Genomic DNA, 22,231 nt, shown 5'->3' on the forward strand with positions numbered 1-22,231 from the left:
TTAAAAAAAAAATCGAATTGAAATGAATTATTTCCGTGGACGATGGCCTTCCTGAGGAGAGGAAAATTAGAACGTAAAATGATGAAATTCCAGGGTTGGTGAGTGGACTGACTAATTCTATGTGCATTTTCTGTTTTTGAAAATCAGTTCTACACTGATTAGAATCGATTTAGCACTTTATGACAAAAATATCGTCAAAACATTGACAAGTGGCAGACTAGGATTCTCCAAAATCGGGATCGGAGCCTGAAATCTGGGATCGATCGGGCTCTGCTTATTTCATCTCATTACTCATCAGACTTCCACCTCACCTGATCTCCACGTAGTCATAGTTGCAGGTTGCATGAAACTCCAGTTCAAAGTCAGTGAAGTTCAGCATGATCTGCTTGTTGACCTGCACTATGATCTTGAAGATACACTCCCTGCTGTTGGGGTAGTAGCTGGGGTAGTTAGGTGAACCGAACAAGCCCGTGGGGGAGGTGAAGGTCTCGTTGCAGTCTGCCGGTGGGAGGAGAGGGCGGAATTAAGTACTTAAACCCTCTAGTCTTAGTAAAGTTGCACTGTACTCTGTGTGCTGTACACCAAATCTCTTCGCCAAAAATAGCTGATCTACAAGCTCACAAAGCGTTGCAACGCGGCGCGTTTTGAGATTGTAGATATATATGAATTTTTAGTGAACATTCCCCCCAGAATAGGGATCCTGGTTAAGTACGTGAGCACAGGGTTCAATTTGTAAAAATAATAAAATACAAAAAACATACATACAACGTACATTTTCTTAGCAACTTAACACATTGAATGCCAAGAACGCATGTATGCGTTCTTTGCGTTCTTTTGAATCCATCACTTGAGTGCCAAGAACGCATAGATGCGATTTTTTTTTTTTTTATTTGACCCAAAGACCAAGGAGATATGACTCACAGAAGATTTAAACTCCCATCCACTTCCTTGTTAACTTAAAACTTAAAAATTCTGTATCTCGGCTCCTGAGTACTTTTTTTTTCTCAATGAAAAACCTCTGGCATAAAACAGCTAAAAAATCTGAAATAACTCTGGCATTCAATGTGTTAAGCCTATATACACCTCTATATTCTGATAGCAAACCTTACTATAGAATGTTTGTTAATAATAGGGTTCTCCCTGTCTCTTTAATAAACAGACAATTATTTTTCAGGTCGCGATACCAATTGGGGTCCGCAGATGATTTTGCTTTATGTGCAACATTGTTTTCTCGCTCAACAGTAAACAAACCAACATACAGTATAAGTGTATACAGGGTATATCTGCAAATTTCTAAAGTGCCAATTTAATTACTTTTAAGACCTTTTTGGTACTACTGGGTGAAACAACAAACTATACTGGTCAACAAATGGTCAAACATTGGCCAAATTGTCAAATATTACATAAGAGGCAAACGTTGTGAAAATAGCCGATCTACAAGCCTGGAGTTCTGAGCTTGTAGTGGCTATTTTCACAATTATGTTTCTGTGGAACCGAGTCAAAATAAATGTAATGCCTCAACTCCTACAATTCCAAGTGCTTTTCAGGGTGGGGAGTCCCCACTTCAAATATGATTATTTTGGGGAGTCGCGGCCTGAAAAGGTTGAGAACGTCTGTGCCAGCAGAGCTGTGCTAGCAGGACTGGGCTAGCGGAGCGTACCGGTGGTTGCGTCCATAGACACGTATCTGGCAGAGAATCCCTCGGTGGACACGCTGATGTCAGACACGAACAGCAGCGTCAGCATGTTGTCTGTGCTGGTGATGGATGGAGGGATTGTACGCCCGCAGTACCTGCACACACACACACACACAAACACACACACACACACACACACAACCGGAGGGGCATCAATTATATTGTACATGTAAGACCGAAGGCTGGTGGGTGGATGCTAGCTTGAGAGTCCTGAATTAAAACGTTGCGTTAAACATGCTAAAACATGCTACCATTGAGACTTGAGGACGCGACACATTGGTTTTTGGGACTTGTGACTTGACCTGAACACAATGACTTGTCAGACTCTTATTTCTAGCAAATATAGTAAGAATGTCATTGGAATGGACAGAGCTTCGTCTGAAGGGATGATTGTCATCTCAGTCTCAGACTCTCAGAAAGCTTTTAGATCGACTATTCAACCATCTCACAATGGTCACAATGGCTAATTGGCTAAGGCTAAGCCAATGGCTATTTGGGGGCACTTGGCATGTAAAAAGTACCTTCCAATCATGTTCCCGGTCTGCACGGTGCCGTTGTCGTAGATCTCCACGTAGTCATAGTTGCAGTTGGTGTGGAACTCCAGGTTGAAGGTGTCGAAGGACAGCCGGATCAGGTTGCCCGGGGCCACGTTGACGTACCAGGTGCAGTTGGCACCGTGGGGGTAGCTGGTAGGGTGGCTGGGGCTGGTGATGACGCCCGTCGGATCCGTCAAGGTGTCACCGCAACCTGACAAAATGGAGGACGGGAGACACAGTCAACAACATTTTGGAAATGGTGGGATCATTGTGCACAATTTAGCAAAATTAGCTAAATCTCAACCACAGACTAAAAGCCCTAATACACGTATGAACTTCATCAACAGACAACATACAGTAAACATCAATGAGCAAGATGAGTCTTTGTCAAAGAATTCCAATTTTAGAACATTACTTATTTCACTTTTCAATAGAAAAGTGCAATGTCAACGTAGAAAATGTGCGTTGCTGGTTGATATTGTTATAAAAATGTAAAATAGTGACAGACAGACAGACAGACAGACAGACAGATTAAAACATCAATGTTCCACTTTGGTTGAAAATCTTGAAAGTGTTCATGGCCATGTGCATTTTCAAAGCATGTTTACTTTAATGCTCAATCTATCTAGTGTTGTGGCTTGGATAAAAAAGATTTTTTTTCCCAATGTTTTAAAGAGATTTTTTTTTTTTACGTTATTGTTTTTATTTTATTTATATCAATGTTATATTATAATTAAAACCTTAGTGTTTGTCAATTATTTGGGGCCCCATTTGCAATACCCTCACGACCCACCAGTGGGCCCCGGCCCCACAGGTTGAGAAACTATGTACTACATACATAATTTAGTAGATGAATATCATTGCTTTAGTCACCCTCGATGGCAGATCCGTAGGAGGCGGTGAAACCATGGTTGCTGACGGAGGAGTCGGTCTTGAAGCGGATGTACATGGAGCGCTGGGTGGACTGCAGCATGGGAGGCATCTGGACGCCGCAGAACGTCCCCAGCAGAGGAGAGCTGGACGACGCACCGTCTCTCACCTGGAGACAGGTGGGACAAAGGAATGGAAAACAAACACCACAGCTGTGTGTGTGACTGTGTAGTGTATGGAACCCAAGCAATGTGGGATAAGGGCTTCTGTGAACTCAGGATGATTTACTTAACACCACTTAATCCCCATATACTTTGTTGTACGACGAATAGTGGAAGCTCACAATAGAATAGCGAATCCTTTTTCAATGTAGTAATTTACTTTTCCATTATTCTACGTAGGTTCGATTTCGATTCGTATTGAAAATCGCGACGCCCTTACGGTTGTTTAAACATTTTTTACGCTGCATTAGAAATGGACAACAGAAATTGCAATTGTGAACACGTAAAGGAGTAGTTCACCCAAAAGAGATTGTTTGCTTTAATTCAGTGCAGTACAGCAGTGGTCCTCAACCTTTTCTGGATCAGGGCCCACTTGAAAATTTGTTTTTTTATTCTTACTGAGTTTCCTATTGACCGATGACCCGGTCATGAAATTATTGACTCAGGAATGCGACAAAAACAAAAAAATCTCCATGAATTCAAGGCTTCATGGGGTGTGTAATTGATAGAAAATAAGTAATTTTTTGGGTGAACTAATCCTTTAATAATAATAATACAAAATGATGTTTGATCAAATGAAACAAGGCATTTTTCACACCCATTCTTACCTCCACAAAGTCATAGCGACAGGTGCCGCCCTCCACGTCAAAGGTGAGGAAGCTGAGCGTGACCACGGAGCCTGCGGGCTGGTTGATGACCCACTCACACTGCTTGTTGTGCGGGTAGGCGTCGGGGTGGTAGGGAGTGCGGATCTGACCCCTGCCGGAGAAGGTTCCTCCACAACCTAAGCAGAGGGACGGACAGAGGGTTTGGTTAGACCTAGTCAGTGGTTCTCAAACCTTTTCATGTCAAGGACCCCCAAATTAATATGAATTTGGCGGCAGACCCCATCTGAAGATAGTTTGTGCCAGGGACCCGTCCCCCCCATACAAGATATGCGTTGTTAAAATGTTTCAATTTTTTTTTCAAGATTTTTTGAAAATAGCCGATCTACGTGTCACTCTGCTTTTGATACACCCCCCCCCCCCCTGGTAATTAATTTTGTTTTATCCCTGCTTCTGTTCAGACTGAATTGAATACAAGCATTTCCTTTTGGTATCTAAGAGAATGTAACAATAACCACCAATCATTAAATGTAATGTACTGTACATGCGAGCAGCAGCCTTTTCACCCCACCTTTTTTATAATGGTGTAACCTGCACTGGTTATACACCACCTGTGACGGCCCTTAATTACTATGAGCACAATACACACTCTGATATTCATGCTTCCATTATGACACACTTTGAAGCTTTGTCTGTATTTCCTTAAACTGTCTCTTGGGTGTCGCTCGTCTGACTAAAAGGCTTAAATGAATGGTTTCAGCTCTTTGCTTAATCAGAATCGACCCAAACCGGGTCTGAATATTAAAAGCAGATCCTGGATGAATTGAGAGAGGACACTGGGTGGGCGCTAATGGAGTCTGACAACTAACAAATTGTATGCTGACCCCACTGCACAGGTCAAAGCCATTTCATCCATTAGCTAACACCACAGCACTAGCCCATGTCTCATGTCTGGTTTAGAAACACCATTTGAGGGTCAGACACAGCCCTAACAGCATACTGTACAGTCTAACGCACAAGGCTAATGTATTCAATGAGCAGCTGGCCACAATGACAACCGGTCAATCAGTCAGTCAGACAGACAGTCAGTCAACAGTCAATCAAACGGTCAGTCAGCCAGTCAGCAAACTCATCCAATTTTCTTACACACAAGTGCGGGCAAACGTGTGCGCACACGCACACACACACACACACACACACACACACACACACACACACACACACACACACACACACACACACACACACACACACACACACACACACACACACACACACACACACACACACACACACAGTGTGAGTGAGAGAGACCAGAGGTCAGTCAGTATGATGTGGAAATCCATTCATTCTAACTGCATTAAGCGGTCTAGCTGCAGGATAATATGATGAAGGTCAGAGGGAATGGAATAAGGTCTCTCTCTCTCTCTGTCATATTAAGAACCTCAGCCCAGCATTCGTCTTTGTTCTTCTAGATGGGCTCAACAACCCATAAACACAGCGGTGGTCGAGAAATCTTCTATGAGTAGCAGACCTCTAAATATGCAACCACCTTCACTGCAAAATGACATATCATGAAAAATGTCAACATGTGTGCAAAATGAGCAAATGAGAATGGAACGCATTATGTTGCTGATTAATGAATCATTGGTTAACAAAGAAATAATACAAAGCAAAAATAGCAGATCTGCAAGCACAACTCATTGTCATGCGAGTAGGTTAATAGTCATTAAATACAGACAGAATGTACAGTAGCCTATTGTCAGGGCCGGTTCTTGCTTGTATGGTGAGCCCCCCTTCAGTGGCCCTTAACACAAATGTTGCATCTATCGCATGACACCCCCAAAACCATACATTGAAATGCAGTCCGGGCCTGACAGCCTAAATACATTTGTTGTACAATAACCTGAAGGTACAGTACAACCTCCTTGGCTAATTCCTGGAATATATTGAAAGACTCAATACAGTACATCACAAAAGATACAAAATATCAGCATAATAGATGTCTTTTAATTTTGCCTACAGCTTTGGAAATTCCTCTTACTGTGCTAAGGTCTACACAATCACAGAACACCTTTATCACGTCACGGCAATAAATGTTAACCAAATAAATAATGCGGTACAGTGTCTGGGTTATAATAGACACTTATAGCTGCTCCATCCCCTCCCCATCTTGTACTTGTGAGTAAGAGAACTTCCCAGGAAGTAGCCTGTCTAGCTTACTAACTAGAATCAGGGTGACCACTCCAACAAGCCAAGTCACATTTATTTATATAGCACATTTCATACGACAAGCGCAGACTCAATGTGCTTCAAAATAACAAGTGAGAAAACGCACACATGATTAACACAGAATGAATTAAAATCAAGAGGCAGTACAATAAAAAAGTAAGATAACTGCATGTGTGTGTGTGTGTGTGTGTGTGTGTGTGTGTGTGTGTGTGTGTGTGTGTGTGTGTGTGTGTGTGTGTGTGTGTGTGTGTGTGTGTGTGTGCCTGCGCGCGTGCGTGCATATCTCACCGACGGTGTACACGGCCCTGAAGCCGGCGCGGGTGACGGAGCTGTCGGACCTGAAGCGGATCCACAGGGTGTTGGAAGTGGTCAGGATGGGGGCAGGCAGGGTGACGCCACAGTACCGACCTATCAGAGGATCTGTCTCTCTGCTGCCGTCACGCACCTACAACACCACCAACCAACGGCAAGTGCAGGAGGTGGTGCAGTTGGTACAAATTGACAAAAAGGGTAACAACTGTTAGTTGAGTTCAGCACAGTACAGTGCAGTACGGTACATTGCAGTACAGTACAGCAGTGGTTGCAGTGGTTGACAGCAATGTCAAGGACCCCCAAAATGATATGTATTTTAAATTTGTTTACGTATTATTATTTGTATATTAATGTTATATTGCCATTAAAATCTTAGTGTTTTGCCAATTATTTGGGGGCCTAATTGCAGTATATCCTCACTGCAGTACAGTACAATGAGAGCAGCAGCCTTGCACACGCTCATGGCTCCTACCTCCACGTAGTCAAAGAGACAGCTGCTGTGCGTCTCCAGCGCCATGTCTGTGAAGTTGAGGGAGACCACCTCGGCCGGCGGCAGGCGGACCAGGTAGATGCACTGGCGGTTGTGGGCGTAGTTATTGGGCCAGTTGGGAGAGATGATGGCGCCCTCGCTGTCCGTGTAGGTGCCTCCGCAGCCAGGGTCAGCTGACAAAAGCAAAAAAAATGTGTATATATTGTCGCTGTGACAGGTGGAAAAACCTTCAAACCGTTCAAAATGGTTACTTATTAGGCTCTTTAACTCCATGGCCAGCCGCTACGCCTATATGAACTGGACTAATAGTTTTAGTTTTAGTTATTTATGGGTCTGTGTTCAATAACAAAGGATTATTATTATTCCCAGTGACACCTTTTAATACTTTTCATGCCTAATGTATTCATACAGTATATATTTTTTAAATATATTTGTCTTATCTCAGTTTTTAACCTGTGGCCCCCCTCTTTTTGTGATGTGTTTTTTAACTAACTTTAATGTATGCCTGTTTGAGCTATGGGACATCTGAATTTCCCTTCGGAGATCGATAAAGTATCTTTCTATCTATCTATCTACTTTTCAGTAGATGGGAAAAAAATAACATGTGTTCCAATGGATCCAATGTAGTTATTATTTAGTCACAAGCTCTTGTTAATACTTTTCATTGGTTTCTTTCTTTCTTGATTGATTGATTGAACATTTTATTAGACAGAAATGTAAAAACAGCACGAGTACAGTCAAACACTTTGTCTAAAAGGATAACGCTAACAAAGTCCTTGCGGTCTTAGCACTGCAATGTCTTACATGGAGAGGTGGTGTAGGTGATGTGGAACCCTCGGTCGCTGACGCTGTAGTCGGAGTGGAAGTGTATCCATGCGGCAGGACCGGTGGTCTGCAGTGGGGCGGGGGACGCCGTGCTGCAGTACTTCCCCAGAGGAGTGTCTTCAGGGAGGAGTCCGTCACGGATCTAGAAACACATGACAGGCACTGAAAACTACTTATTTTTTTCTCCTTCAATTTAGAGTATTTGGCAATTTAGAGCCAATTATTTTTACCCCCTTTTCTTCCCAATTAACTGTAAATCGAGTGCCCGTTTTTCCCGTTTTTCTCACAGAACCAGGAGATAACGCGATCCAAAGATGTACTGCTCCGTTCACTTCCTGGTTAAAGTATTTGGGAAATATTCTGAATCTCGGCTCCTGTGTTTTACTATGTATTTTTGAGCGAAACATGCTATTTTCAACTGGGTATAACAAGCGAATGGGAATTGTGACTTTTTTTTTTCTTCACAGAAGTACAGTGAAACCCTCCGTGATTAGCAACCATCAGGGGATCGATCATACTGGAGATAAATATTCTGTGACTACTTGAAAAAGGTAAGAAAATCGCAAAATCCTGGCAGTCTGGGCTTTTTGGGTTATTTAGTGAATGGCAGTGAATGAGTTAATTCCTCCCCACACACTCGTGTGCCAGCGAGGAGCCCCCACCGGGAGGACGCAGCGCCACCCGAGCGCCCCGACTGAAAATTACTTCAACTTCAAACAGACCCTTTTGGTTAGATTTGTACGCATTTTACTGTGTGGTGTAGGATGTGTGTCCACGTTTCTAATTGGCTGACCTCCAGGAAGTCGAAGTTGCAGTTGGGGTGGGTCTCCAAACTCAGGGTGCCGAAGGCGAAGGTGATGAGGAGGCCGGGGGCCGTGTTCACTGTCCAATAGCAGTCTCGACTGGGCGGGTAGTTGCCGGGGTAACCGGGGGAGTTGATGTTCCCGTACGCCGCAGTCAGTTCGCCTCCACACACTTGATGATGGGGAGGTCGTGGCATTTGTTAGTTATAGCAAGTAAAAAGAGAAAGAAGAATATTTCGAAATATTTCACATTTTATTTCAAACAAAATTGCTACACAACACAAAGACTTGGTACAAACCTTTCCCAAATATTTAAAAATTCTTCAAAATATTTCAACAGTAGCATAATCTGTTTTCAAACTGCCCAAGTATAAAATAGGGCTTAATTGGTTCATTCATTTCCAGCTTGGCTGATTCAATCCCCCTACATGCCTACACAACTGTACCCACACACACACACACACACACACACACACACACACACACACACACACACACACACACACACACACATGAATACACCCCTGGTCAGCAGACCTACCTGGGAGTTGAGACGTCCAACTGACTGTGAAGCCGCCAGCGCTGACGGAGTGGTCAGATCGGAACCAGAAGTACAGTGTATTGTGGGAGCTGAAGAGCTCCTGGGGGTTGTTGGTGCCACAGTACTTGCCCAGCATGAAGGCAGATGCACTGTCACCATCATGGATCTGCAGGAAGTCGAAGTTGCAGTTGGAGCTGGTCTCCAAATGGAAGAACGGAAAGGTGATGCGCAATATCTGGGAGGAGAGGAGAGGAGAGGAGAGGAGAGGAGAGGAGAGGAGAGGAGAGGAGAGGAGAGGAGAGGAGAGGAGAGGAGAGGAGAGGAGAGGAGAGGAGAGGAGAGGAGAGGAGAGGAGAGGAAAGGTGATGATGATGATGATATATTTTATTATTATTAAGATTTACTAAGACTTATGTCTCACACACACACACACACACACACACACACACACACACACACACACACACACACACACACACACACACACACACACACACACACACACACACACACACACAAACTTACCATGTTAGCCTCCGCACGGATCACCCAAGCACAGCTGACCTGGTGGTCATAATCATCATGACCGGGGGTGTTGGGATAGCTGAAGGTACCAGCAGGACCTGTCAGGTAGCCACCACACTCTGGAACACACACACAGTCACACACACACACACACACACACACACACACAGGTTCGACAACACCACAGTAACCAGGACAGTGAATATTCACACATTGATAATACAACATGCAGTACTCAAACCTTAGTTGAGAACTGAAAAACTCCCTCCACAGACTGTAAAAGAAAGAGTCCCGTTTTGATGCCTAAGTCCCGCAAAATACATGGTCATTTTTAGTCCAAATGAATCCCTCCCTTCACACTACTGTGTGTTGTCACTGCTGTTGTATCCTACTGGCTCGCCTGCCAGTGAGGAGCCCCCACCGGGAGGACATAGAGCCTTCGTCCTACTCTTCCCGCCCAACACTACCCTGCTGACAGGCACTGTCCCAGCCCGTAGGAGTACATGCAGCTTAACTTTAGCATTAAATAACCAAACAGGAGCACCGTCGTCAATACATGTCTTTGTCTATTCACAGCTTCTGACATAATGTCTCTGTCCCTCTTGCCCCGAAGCCATGCAGCCTGTCCCTGTGGCTTCCTATACCTTGCTGTGCGGTCTGGCAGAGCGGTCCGGTCCACAGGTTGGTGCAGGTGCAGGTGAAGCCATTGAGGCCGTCCGTGCAGGTTCCTCCATTCTGACAGGGGTTGCTGGCACACTCGTTCACGTTCTGGTCACAGTTGGCGCCCTGCCAGCCTGGGTTACAGTTACACATGTAGCCTGGGGCTCCGGTAGTGGCCTGCGGAAATGGGACACAATGAGGAGATGACATGCAGTGGTGGTAAAAGTACTCAAAATTTGCAGTATTGACACTTTTACTTAAGTAAAACATTTAATGTTTTACTTAAGTAAAAGTATCAATACTTCAATGTAGAAGTACTCCGTTTCAAGTAAAAGTCCGGGGAAAAAAGCATTGGCATCAAAAAGTACCAAAAGTAAAAGTACAAAAATATTTGAAAATAGCTGATCTACAAGCTCACAACGCGTTGCGACGCGTTGTGAGCTTGTAGATCGGCTATTTTCAAATAGCCTATGTATAAAATAGGGCTAAAGTGGTTAATGTGTGTTTCATAATATAATAATTTACATCTGAAAAGTAACTAGTAACTAAAGTTTTCAAATAATTGGAATGGAGTAAAAGTACAATATTTGCCTCTGAGATGTAGTGGAGTAGAAGTAAAGGTATTGGAAATTGGAAATACTCAAGTAAATGTACTTAGTTACTTTCCACCACTGATGACATGACATTTCTACGTTTTATTTGTTCTATATTATGTTCAATTTTTCGAAATTTTCTATTCGTCATATAACGTGACGTTGGAGGACGTCCTCACCACACATTGTCCGTTGACACACGGGTTGTTGGTCTGGCAGATGTTGCTGGTCTGGGTGCAGCCACTGGGACCGTATCCATTTCCTGCGTAGCCTGGTGGACAGGTGCACACTGGGATGGTGGAGCCTGGAGAGTCAAAGAAAAACCACGGGCTCAGAGAACCTAGATTGAAAACCACTGGTTCAGGAAACACATGGTGTGTTGTGTTCCCTGAACCTCCTTGGGGAATATAAACCACTGGATCAGGGGAAAAGAATGAAAACCACTGGGAACCATAGGTTTCGGTAGGGTAGAATACCAGCAGTATTGGTAGGAAAGAATACTAGCAGTATCGGTAGGATAGAATTCCAGCAGTATTGGTAAGATAGAATACCAGCAGTATTGGTAAGATAGAATACCAGCAGTATTGGTAGAGAACGGAGCAGAGATATTTGTTTAAGAAAAGTAGATGTTTGCGGCAGTATTTATTGCTCTGGTGTTTTCTTCTTAAAAAGTGGGATTCCCTTCAAATGATTTATGCTTGTGTCGCACCGAAAATAACGATCTGAAAACGATGTGTCGTGCGTCGGTGTTTCGGCTCGCGGGTCGGTTTGGTGCGCGGCTCGCGGCTCACTTTGCTGCTCGCGGTTTGGTGTGCGCTCGCGGGTCGCTTTGGTGCGCGGCTCGCGGCTCACTTTGCTGCGCGGATCGCGGCTCGGTTTGGTGCACGGCTCGCGGTTCGGTTTGGTGCGCGGCTTGCAGCTCGCTTTGGGCGCGGCTCGCGGCTCGGTGTGGTGCACGGCTGCGTGGCTCGGTTTGGAGCACGGCTGCGTGGCTAGCGGCTCGCTTTGGTTGTATGCGTCCCGTGGACGCTGTGATGGTTGGTTTAATGCGTCCTTTATTAAAAATGTGCGTCAGAGACGCAGGACGCAGGGCTAGCAGCATCTCTGGTATTGTAGGATTTTATCGGTAGAATAGAATACCAGCAGTATTGGTAAGATAGAATACCAGCAGTATTGGTAAGATAGAATACCAGCAGTATTGGTAAGATACAATTCCAGCAGTATTGGTAGGATAGAATACCAGCAGCACCGGTAGGATAGAATACCAGCACTGCAGTATTGTAGGATTTTATCGGTAGAATAGAATACCAGCAGTATTGGTAGGATAGAATACTAGTGTGTGCGTGTGTGTGTGTGTGTGTGTGTGTGTGTGTGTGTGTGTGTGTGTGTACCTGGGTTAGCAGCGCAGGTAGCCAGTGGGTAACAGCCTCCATTGTTGGTGGCACAGATGTTGGCTTGAGTGCACAATCTGCCATTACCCTCATAACCTGGAGACAAAACATATTGACAGTGAATATATGAGAGAGAGAGAGAGAGAGAGAGAGAGAGAGAGAGAGAGAGAGAAATGCAAAATGGCGTAAAATCGAGTCTGACACAATGTGCGGGGCCTACAGTACATGGATATGCGGATGGCACACCACAACCATAACCATAAATGAGTTATCATTATAGTTATAGTGCCTGGTGTGAACTGTCCTTTATGGGGGTCCCTGGCACAAAATCTTCTCAAACGGACCCCGAAAATACCTTAATTTTCGCACTATAAGCCGCACCTGAATATAAGCCGCAGCAGCTAAATTGAATGATTTGTACATATATAAGCCGCACTGGACTATAAGCCGCGGGTGTAAAATCCATAGATTTAGGAGGTCCCCTAGTGGCCGTTAGCTGTAAAAATCCATAGATAAGCCGCACCGTTATATAAGCCGCAGGGTCGACAAATTGGAAAAAAGTCGCGGCTTATAGATGGGTTTCCGCGCGACGTCATCACAGAGCAGAGTGCGCAATCTGCGCATGCGCGGGGGAGAACGAACCGGAAGCGCCATTCACTCTATTGTTATTTTCGGGATTTAGATAGGCATAATGCTGCTATTATAGGCATAATAGGCATAATGCTGCTATTATATACAAACAGATCCAACTTCCGACAAATAATTTTTATTGAGTAAAGAAGATATTACAAACTGCATCATTTAATCTACTTTCATTAAACCTGGTGAAGACCATTTATTTTATGGGTAATAGGGTATAGGATATTTTTAGGGTAATAGCGCCCTCTACAGGCTCATCCCGCCACTGCGCGCGCATCATCCTCTCATGTTTACAAACAGGAAACCCATCTATAGTCCGAAATTTACGGTACATACAATTTGGGGGTCCCTGACATGAAAATGTTTTGAGAGCCACTGGTTTATAGGACAATGGTATATGCCACAGTGGCCGCCTCCCCGGTAGGTTTCCTTTGCAGTACATACCGGGAGGGCAGGGCCCGCAGTGGAAGGAGCCCATGGTGTTCAGGCACTGCACCATGGGAGCGGTGGAGCAGCCGCCGTTACTGCTTGAACATTCATCCAGGTCCTGACAGCTGTAGCCGTTGCCTTGCCAGCCTGAGGGGGAGGAGACGGACATTATTGCGGGACAAAGTGGAGGGACCGTTATTTACAACACAATGAACATTGAACCATTAAAGTGCTACTACTGTATGTAATGTCGGGTATCAGCGGCCACTTTGGACACAAATAACGTCTTTGACTTCATTGACCAGATTCTTTGCATCCCTGTTCAGACTCACCAGTGACGTGAGACTAAAAACTAAAGCTAATCAAACTAAACTAAAACTAAGCCTTTTCACAAAGTAAAAAGTAAACTAGAAACGAATCACAATTTAACTGAAATTGAAAACATAATGCCATAACAAAATAAAAATGAAAACTAATGAAAAATGAAAAACTACAATAACCCAGGTACGTGCATGTGTATATGAATGTGCAGGGCGGTCATACCTGCAGGGCAGGAACCACAAAAGAACCCAGGCTGGGTGTTGTAGCAGGGTACCGGAGGGTTGGCGGAACAGGGCTTGTTGGGCAGGTTACACTCGTTGACGTCTCCCACACAGGCTGGGTTGCTGCCAGTGGCCTCCCAGCCATCCTCACACACGCACTTGAACTTGGGCTGGAGGTTTACAGAGAGAACATGTCTCATTTATCACATTATGGAAAGACAAGCACAGTCTGCAAAAGTAGACTAACTAGATTTGGCTTTCCTACTGTCTGTCTCTCTTACCTGTCTCTCTCTCAGCTGTCTTACTGTCTGTATATCCAACACTGTCTCCTGCGAAGTCCCTCTCAGCTGTCTCTTCTTTTTCCCTCTCAGCTTTCCAGCTCTGTCTCTCCTATTTAACTCTCAAGCTTTCCTATTCTCTGTCTGAATAACAACCAAGGGGTCATCTTTAAATGAAATCTCTTAGGGTGTAACTTTAATGATGTTACCATAGAGCTTATTTGATGAATGAAAATATATCATTGGTCTTGGCACATCTAATACAAGTGGGATATTTCCCGGTGCGTTGCACTGTTCCTTAATCAAGCACAGTTTTCACAGGTCTAATATTTTCACTGAAATTTCAATCCAGAATAGGGACGCTAGGGTTCATGTGGTTAAAATGGCCATGGGCTTCGCCAGCTTCACAAGCGTGCATTCATTTAGCCAAAAAAATTATACATTGTTCATTCTGAGGCACATAAAACCAATCACCATCTATCATGGTCAGTGCTCTAAGCTGCAAGGACCTGTGGCTGCAGAGAAATGTCCTTATTTAAACAGTCTCTACTTTACTGTAAGACATTTTAGTTGTTACTATAAGCATGGCAAAACAATATTTCACTTCTGTAAACGCCTTTAATTTTTGTGTGCTCAAACCTTGGAACCTATATGAGTCAAAACTGTGCACGAAAGAGAGAACGGTGACTTAATCCCAACCTTTCACACCTGACTAGTGTCAAGAGTGACTTGAAATAAGGTGGCCCCAAGAGGGCTGGTTTGTCTGTGTTCTTTTAACAACTTTACGGCTGCAATATTACAAGGTCAAAGTCAAAGGTCACGATAAAGAGAGAAACAAACAAACAATCAAAGAAACAACCATTTTTCTGCCATATAACTTCATCGAAAATAGTCCAACTTACCGGTACATCAGTCGGAGAATAAAAGTGTCTTGAAAGTAGTGTAGTTACATTGAAAAGTAAAATGAAGACTTAAAAAGGAAGGATTTCTATTATAAATGTAAGGTTGAATGGCGTGTTGAATGGATGTTTTGTGCAGGGCTACTGGGTCATACCTGTCCCACTACCACTCTGTCTGCATCGATACACATGCCATGGACACACAGGTCCGCTCCACTCCTACAGTCATCATAGCGGACTGCACACAGAGAGCCCGACCACTCTGGAGAACATGTACAACTGTGTGAGAGAGAGAGAGAGAGAGAGAGAGAGAGAGAGAGAGAGAGAGAGAGAGAGAGAGAGAGAGAGAGAGAGAGAGAGAGAGAGAGAGAGAGAGAGAGAGAGAGAGAGAGAATGTAAAGATGTAAGGATGTAAGGAAGTAAAGGAGATTCTATATCTCCTAGCATTATTCGAATTGGGTGGAGACAGGCAAAAAATCTCTGTTATAATTAGTTACGTGACACCGGCACACAACAGAGAAAAAACATGGCTTCAGGAAACTTGGACTCAATATGAAGAACATAACATTTTGTGATTAATCAATAGATGGTGAGACAGCAAGCTGTTTTAAGACGTCATCAAGGATTCACAGAACAAATTAGATGGATTGATGGAGCAAGTCTGCTTGTTATCATAAAGTAGTGCTACTTCAGCACTAGCAAAAGCAAGCAAGAAACGTTCTCATCCAAAGTGACTTAGAAAGCGCAAGACTGGAGTAAGTGGCGCAAACCAGGGTTAATGTGGTTCACAGTATGCTAAGCTATGGTATGTGCTATGTATTTTAACAAGACCTGATGGTGACACACATTTACGTTTAAGTGTGGTAATATGGGAAAATTCAGCACAATACATGTGATGATTTCACAATAAAAGTGGTGTCAGAAAGCACAAATCTAACCCATTAAAACCAGGAACGTGGTTATCCTTTTAGATGTTAGCGTTGGCTATTCAAAAATAGCGTATTTACAAGCTTGTACATGTGCTATTTTTGAAAAATGTTTAAAACATAAAGTGTTTGAAAAATGTTGAATCATTTTGAATTGCGAAAACGTTTTCAGAACTACTGCTTTAGAACATGGGTTCCCAAACTTTTCAGCCCGCGACCCCAAAATAATGCGGCCATTGACTCGCGACCCCACCTAACCCTGGAGGTAATTTATGCACATAAACTTGCACGTTCGGTGCGCATTTGTAATGTATTAAAATGGTAAAATGTACTATTTGTAAATTTTAGATTGTATTTCATCCATTCTGTTGAATTAATTTTATGACCCAAAATAATTTCGCGACCCCACCTTCAGTGTCCCGTCGCGACCCCAACTTTGGGAACCCCTGCTTTAGAAGGCATTTGTAGAATCGGCCTCAGGTCTTAATTGGGTTAATGCAAGTCTAGGATGGGAGGGTGTCTTTCCACCTACGTGAAGGAGCCGGGGGTGTTGACACATGTGGCCCCGTTCTGACAGCCCTGAGACGACCCTGCAAACACCTGACACTCATTGACATCTGAGGCACAGTTTGAACCCTGCGGGGACACGCGCACACACACGCGCACACACGCGCACACACACACACACACACACACACACACACACACAGGAATGTGAAGTAGCAGTCATAATTATGTGTGAGACTCAAACGCAGTCAGTAGCCGGGTTTGCAATTCATGGTTTAACACACAAGGCTCAAGGGTTGATCTGTGTGCTGTTACCAGATATTACATTTCGTTTGCTGTCGGGCTTGTATCTCAATTTTTCATCTTTTTTTTTTTCTCTTAAATTTTTATCCCGCAATTTTTGTAACCCATTTTTTTTCACCCGGTGCCAATTTCCTAAGTGATCCTGGGCACTACACCAGCCCTACACCAGTATTACACCTGTCACCCCACAGTAGGGAGGCCAGGGCCGAGCTCATGCTTCCTTCAGGCATGAGAGCCAACTGACCTTCTTGTCACCTGACAGGGGGGAGTTTCCCTGGTTGGACGTAGCGCGTGGAAGGAACACGTTATTCCAACCAGTTGCCTTCCCCTCCATCAGGCGCCCCGGCTGTCATGGGGGAGGCGGTATAGTGACCAGGATTACTACATGTTTTTGTGAGGGTATTAACTACCATAGGAGACACGGGGAGAACATGCAAACTCCACACAGAGTAGGCCCTTTCGCCAACCCCACCTAGGGTATGGGCGCTGATGACGCGGAGGAGAAGACACGCCCCCAGTGCCCACAGCGTCCCCGGCGGGAATCGAACCCAGGACCTTCTAGCTGTGAGGCGACAGCGCTACCGACTGCGCCACCGTGCCCCTGAATTTTTCATCTTTTAATGATGCCCCTCAATTTTTCATCTTTTAATGATGATTTTTTTTTCTCCCTCTAAATGTATGCCTTACTAAAAATGGAACAGTTTTGGATATACAAGGTTTCCACCCGGCTGTTGTGTATTCTATTGGTTTAATTTGTGCTTCATCGTTACACTCTGTGGTGGTGGTGGTGATGGTGGGATACTCACAGCCCAGTTGCTGGGACACATGCAGTGGAAGGCGTTCAACAGGTTGATGCAGGTCGCTCCATTCTGACAGGGGTTACTGCTACATGACTGCCTCTGCACTGTCTGCAAGACACGAGAGGAGAAGAGAAGAGAAGAGAAGAGAAGAGAAGAGAAGAGAAGAGAAGAGATTATCCTTATTTATTCCCCTCAAAAAAGACCTGGTGGTAAACTGAATTGCTTTTTACCGTTTCAAGTGTGGCCACTTTTGTTTCCAGTGTAGCTGTCTGAAAAACAAGGAGAAAGGTAGTTTCAGAGCAGATTTATTGTCACATCACAAAATGATTACAGGTGTATAGAAGTGGATGAAAGTCTCTTTTTTCCTTTTTGTGTGCGCTCCATCATTTAGTAGTGTTACGTGAGAAGAGAGAGGGTAGAGGACAAGGTGAGAAGAGAGAGGATAGAGGTAGAGTGAGAGCAGAGAAGAGAAGAAAGAAACGCAGGATGAGCAGCACATTCACACGCACAGGACACACTGTTACCATGAAAAGGACAATTATAGCCTATATGCAACTGATTCAAGCACAAACTATCCAGTGTATTTGTTGTTTGTACATGGCCTAAAGGTTTACACAGAACTCTCTAGGAGAAATATGTTTCCAAATGTTTGAGTCCACAAGACAGAACTCTTTAATGGGAGAAAGGACAATAAGTTCTGTTTTCCTGAAGGAGCACTTCAACCATTTTCAACGTTATCTTCATATAATTGGTCCTCACCAATGCTCATTATAAGATGTCACAATTTCCGTTCACTCACTCTGCATCTCATTGGTGGGCTATGGACAGTTCCGAAACTTTTCCACCAATGACATCATCAATGGGGATTCCAAGATAATAGAAACTACTGCCTTTCTCATCCTGGAATGTTAAACATGCTGAAATTGAAGCCATTGTTCCTGCATTCATTTAAAATATATCTTGAAATCTTGTTCAAAATATACTGAACCTGCCTACCGATAATGTCTCATACCGCATAGATCATACGGACATGCCACGCCAAAGCTTGCCTATGAATTGATCATGGGAAATGTAGGAACACAGAGATTGTCCGAAATAGACAGAACACTTTGAGTTCTCTTGTTTTGAAATTAGAGGTTGGGTTTAGGCTGATTTAGTTTCATATTTCATCTTACCCTGGTGCCCAGCTGGTTTAGTATAGTTTAGTTATATCTTTCAACATGTATCTTACCCTGGAGTCCAGCTGGTTTAGTATAGTTTAGTTATATATTTCAACATGTATCTTACCCTGGTGTCCAGCTGGTTTAATATAGTTTAGTTATATATTTCAACATGTATCTTACCCTAGTGTCCAGCTCGTTTAGTATAGTTTAGTTATATATTTCAACATGTATCTTACCCTAGTGTCCAGCTGGTTTAGTATAGTTTAGTTATATATTTCAACATGTATCTTACCCTAGTGTCCAGCTGGTTTAGCTTGTTGGTGACTTCAGGAGGTACCACACCTCCATGAGTCTTTATGTTATCGATGTCAGCCTTGTTGGTCTTGATCTGAAATCACACAAAACAAAACATAAATAACTAGAAAAAGTGCTCCTCGGAGCACAGGTCTCCGCCAGGTCAGGTACGTTATTCTGGCTTCCTGGTGGCGCTATAATAGGCCAATGTGAAAAGGGTGCCATTTCTTCCTCGGCATAGTGGGAATGTGCGTGTGAAATTTCACGGAAATCGCAAGCTGCGTGCATAGTTTGAGGCTTTTTGTTCAAAACGGACCAATCCTTTCACGGCAATCAGACACTGAATTCATGATTTGAGGCATTTTGTTCCAAAAATGTGTTTTGCTAAATTAGACCTGCTGGTGGCGCTATAACAGACCAATGTGAAAAGGGTGGCATTTCTTCCTCGGCATAGTGGGAATGTGCGTGTGAAATTTCACGGAAATCGCAAGCTGCGTGCATAGTTTGAGGCTTTTTGTTCAAAACGGACCAATCCTGCAAACTTTGGAAGCCAACCTTAGGCAATGAGGATGGAATATGGGAAATCGGACAGATCTGTGTTGATCACATGACTATAGAGATACTGTGTACCGATTTGCATGACGTTTGGATACAATCTGTAGGAGCAATATAAAGAAATGGGTTTTGCACAAATCGGCCTCCTGGTGGCGATATAACAGGCCCATGTGAAACATTTGGGGCAGACGTTCTGAATTGGCATCCAGGGAGTGTGTGTGCACAGTTTCGGAGCGATGGGGCCAACGGTGCCGGAGATTAGCTGCTAACACACAGACAGGCCGGACGGACGGACGGACGGACGGACGGACGGACGGACAGGGGGTAAAACATACTCTCAGACAATATAAGTTGCACTTGATACACACAATGTCATTTATCTACATCATTTGATGACACATTGAGTTCACTGTTGTCCAATTTGTATCATACAAGATACAAGAACACAGCAGGGACACATGTTTTCAATATTTTAGTCCAGCCAAAGACAATTTTGACATGCATAATATGCTAAATCCAAAGGTCTTTTTCCATTAAATTAATTAAAGATGTTGTCATGTGGATAAACTGTGTTGATCTTTGGCTGAGAACAAAATGCTGTGTCTGCTCTCTGGAACTGTTAATCATTCATGTCCCACGTGAGGAGGGCACTACACACTCACACCCTGTAGATGATAACACAAATTATACTGTCACAGGAAAAAGGTCTTGACAACCTCCCAGACAAACATTTTGACACAATCATCATCATTGAACATTATTCAGAATAATCGAGCAATAATTATGTCAGCGATTGCAACCCAAATATTTTCCATAACTAACAGGTTTGTTTTGTGTATACGTATTGGATATGTCTGTGCGTGTGTGTGTGAGGTGGATCCCATGATTCCAACCTGATTCATGAGCAGTGTGAGGTCCTCTCCCCCCACTTTGACGCTCCCAGTCGCAGCAGGCTGGAAGCGGATCTCCTTATTGGCTCCGGTGGAGAACACCAGGTTACCGTTGTCTGATACCATAGTAGGTCTGTAAAGGGGGGGGGGGGTGTCACAGGTCACATCCCATCCCAAGGATAAGGGATTTGTGTCTCTTTACAGTAGGCTACTTGTATGTCAGGAGTCAGGACAGTATGAAACTTATCTCATCATCAACTGGATTTCATATTGTCAAGCCTTAAAGTAACACATGATGCTTTCAAGTTTATTTCAGAAAAGTATACAAGTTTCCAATTTTGCATTATTATTTCCCCCCCAAAGCAGATATGTACCATTTATGTAACTGACCCCTTCAATTTAACTCATGGTCCTAATCAATAGTGCTATCTCCATCAGTGACCTCTGCACCAGTGGTTCGCAAAGTGGGGTCCGGGTACCCCCAACAGTCCTTGAGGGGGTTCCCCAGCAAAATGTGTTAATATAGCATCAAAATCCTTTGAACCTCTTTAACCCTATATACAGTATATTGGATATTTGAAAATAGACGATATACAAGCTCACATCATGACGGGATGCGACAAGTTATGAGCTTGTAGGTTATTTGCAAAAAATAACGAAAAGAAATCTTTCAAATTGTTTTTAAATATATTTTTGGAAACAGAAATCTTGTAAGGGGGTCCCTGGTACAAAATCTTTCCAGATGGGGTTACGCTGCCAAATACATATTAATTTGGGGTCCTTCACATGACACCGTGACTCCCTGAAAAGACGCTTAAAAGATCCAACTCACTGGTCATCGTGGATGTCCCTCTTGTTGCGCTGATGAGTCCTCTGTCCCGTCTCCCCCTGTAGTCCCACCAGGAGGAAGAGGAGGATGACGAAGAGCGGCCTCGAAAGCCGCGGTATCCCGGCCATGCTGAGAGTGACAGAGATGCTGCTCTCAGGACCAACCACAGACACTGTACTGAGGTCTGACCTGACCGAAAGCCACTAATGCCCCAAACGCCAACGGAACCTCTGCAGGGGAACTTTGCACTCACACCCCCCGCTGTTCCCTAACCTGCACACGTAAGTACCGGTACCCACCATAAAGTTCTCCTAAAGACACCAAAGTCGACGTGTTTGTGTTGGACGGATGTAATTCCATAGCCGTTAACAGCGCTTTATTGGCCGATTTACACAGGATCCATCACATGCTTTGAGGAGATGAGTAACCAAGGTGTGCGTGCATGTGTGTGTGCGTGTGTGGTTAATGGCAATGTGAGGAATCCATTTAAAATGCCCTCCTGAGCATTACTAGGGCAATGAAAATTAAGAGTGAATGTGATTGCAATAAAAATGCAATCATAAAGTATTTCAGTTTCTAGGAAACATTAACCACTTAAGCCCTATTATACTTATATTATATATTATATTCGGAGCCTGATGCCTGTAAAATACTTCAAACTACCGGTAACACTAAACTTACCAAACTTTATAAAAAAGGCTATTCTGATTCCATAAGTAGTTTTATAAGATGTTTTTGTTTGTTTTTTAAATATATACTTTATTAGCAGATTTCCATTGTGGTCCAAGACAATACATTACCTATCAACAACAACATCATGACAGACCATACATTACATACTGTATCAACAACAATACTAAAAGAGTGTGATTTCAAG

General features: G+C 43.7%; 1 protein-coding gene across 1 annotated transcript in view; it reads right to left on the minus strand.

The window, feature by feature from the left end:
• The window catches only part of cubn (cubilin (intrinsic factor-cobalamin receptor)), a gene marked incomplete at its 5' end in the record, with an annotated part of 100,080 nt that extends 78,598 nt beyond the window's left edge, over nucleotides 1–21,482 (minus strand). Inside the window, 23 exons of the mRNA XM_080418203.1 lie at nucleotides 312–498; nucleotides 1,661–1,791; nucleotides 2,218–2,443; nucleotides 3,106–3,271; nucleotides 3,932–4,107; nucleotides 6,449–6,605; nucleotides 6,945–7,135; nucleotides 7,767–7,929; nucleotides 8,581–8,762; nucleotides 9,132–9,366; nucleotides 9,657–9,775; nucleotides 10,301–10,493; nucleotides 11,089–11,213; nucleotides 12,301–12,396; nucleotides 13,384–13,515; nucleotides 13,912–14,080; nucleotides 15,243–15,366; nucleotides 16,546–16,649; nucleotides 17,630–17,731; nucleotides 17,854–17,892; nucleotides 19,079–19,174; nucleotides 20,529–20,658; nucleotides 21,358–21,482. Coding sequence (XP_080274329.1) covers nucleotides 312–498; nucleotides 1,661–1,791; nucleotides 2,218–2,443; nucleotides 3,106–3,271; nucleotides 3,932–4,107; nucleotides 6,449–6,605; nucleotides 6,945–7,135; nucleotides 7,767–7,929; nucleotides 8,581–8,762; nucleotides 9,132–9,366; nucleotides 9,657–9,775; nucleotides 10,301–10,493; nucleotides 11,089–11,213; nucleotides 12,301–12,396; nucleotides 13,384–13,515; nucleotides 13,912–14,080; nucleotides 15,243–15,366; nucleotides 16,546–16,649; nucleotides 17,630–17,731; nucleotides 17,854–17,892; nucleotides 19,079–19,174; nucleotides 20,529–20,658; nucleotides 21,358–21,482 — 3,368 coding nt within the window. The remainder of the gene's footprint in view (nucleotides 1–311; nucleotides 499–1,660; nucleotides 1,792–2,217; nucleotides 2,444–3,105; nucleotides 3,272–3,931; nucleotides 4,108–6,448; nucleotides 6,606–6,944; nucleotides 7,136–7,766; nucleotides 7,930–8,580; nucleotides 8,763–9,131; nucleotides 9,367–9,656; nucleotides 9,776–10,300; nucleotides 10,494–11,088; nucleotides 11,214–12,300; nucleotides 12,397–13,383; nucleotides 13,516–13,911; nucleotides 14,081–15,242; nucleotides 15,367–16,545; nucleotides 16,650–17,629; nucleotides 17,732–17,853; nucleotides 17,893–19,078; nucleotides 19,175–20,528; nucleotides 20,659–21,357) is intronic.
• Between the last annotated feature and the right edge of the window lie 749 nt (nucleotides 21,483–22,231).

Source organism: Gymnoscopelus braueri (genome assembly GCF_963280865.1).
Source record: "Gymnoscopelus braueri genome assembly, chromosome: 21".
NCBI classification, from domain to species: Eukaryota; Metazoa; Chordata; class Actinopteri; order Myctophiformes; family Myctophidae; genus Gymnoscopelus; species Gymnoscopelus braueri.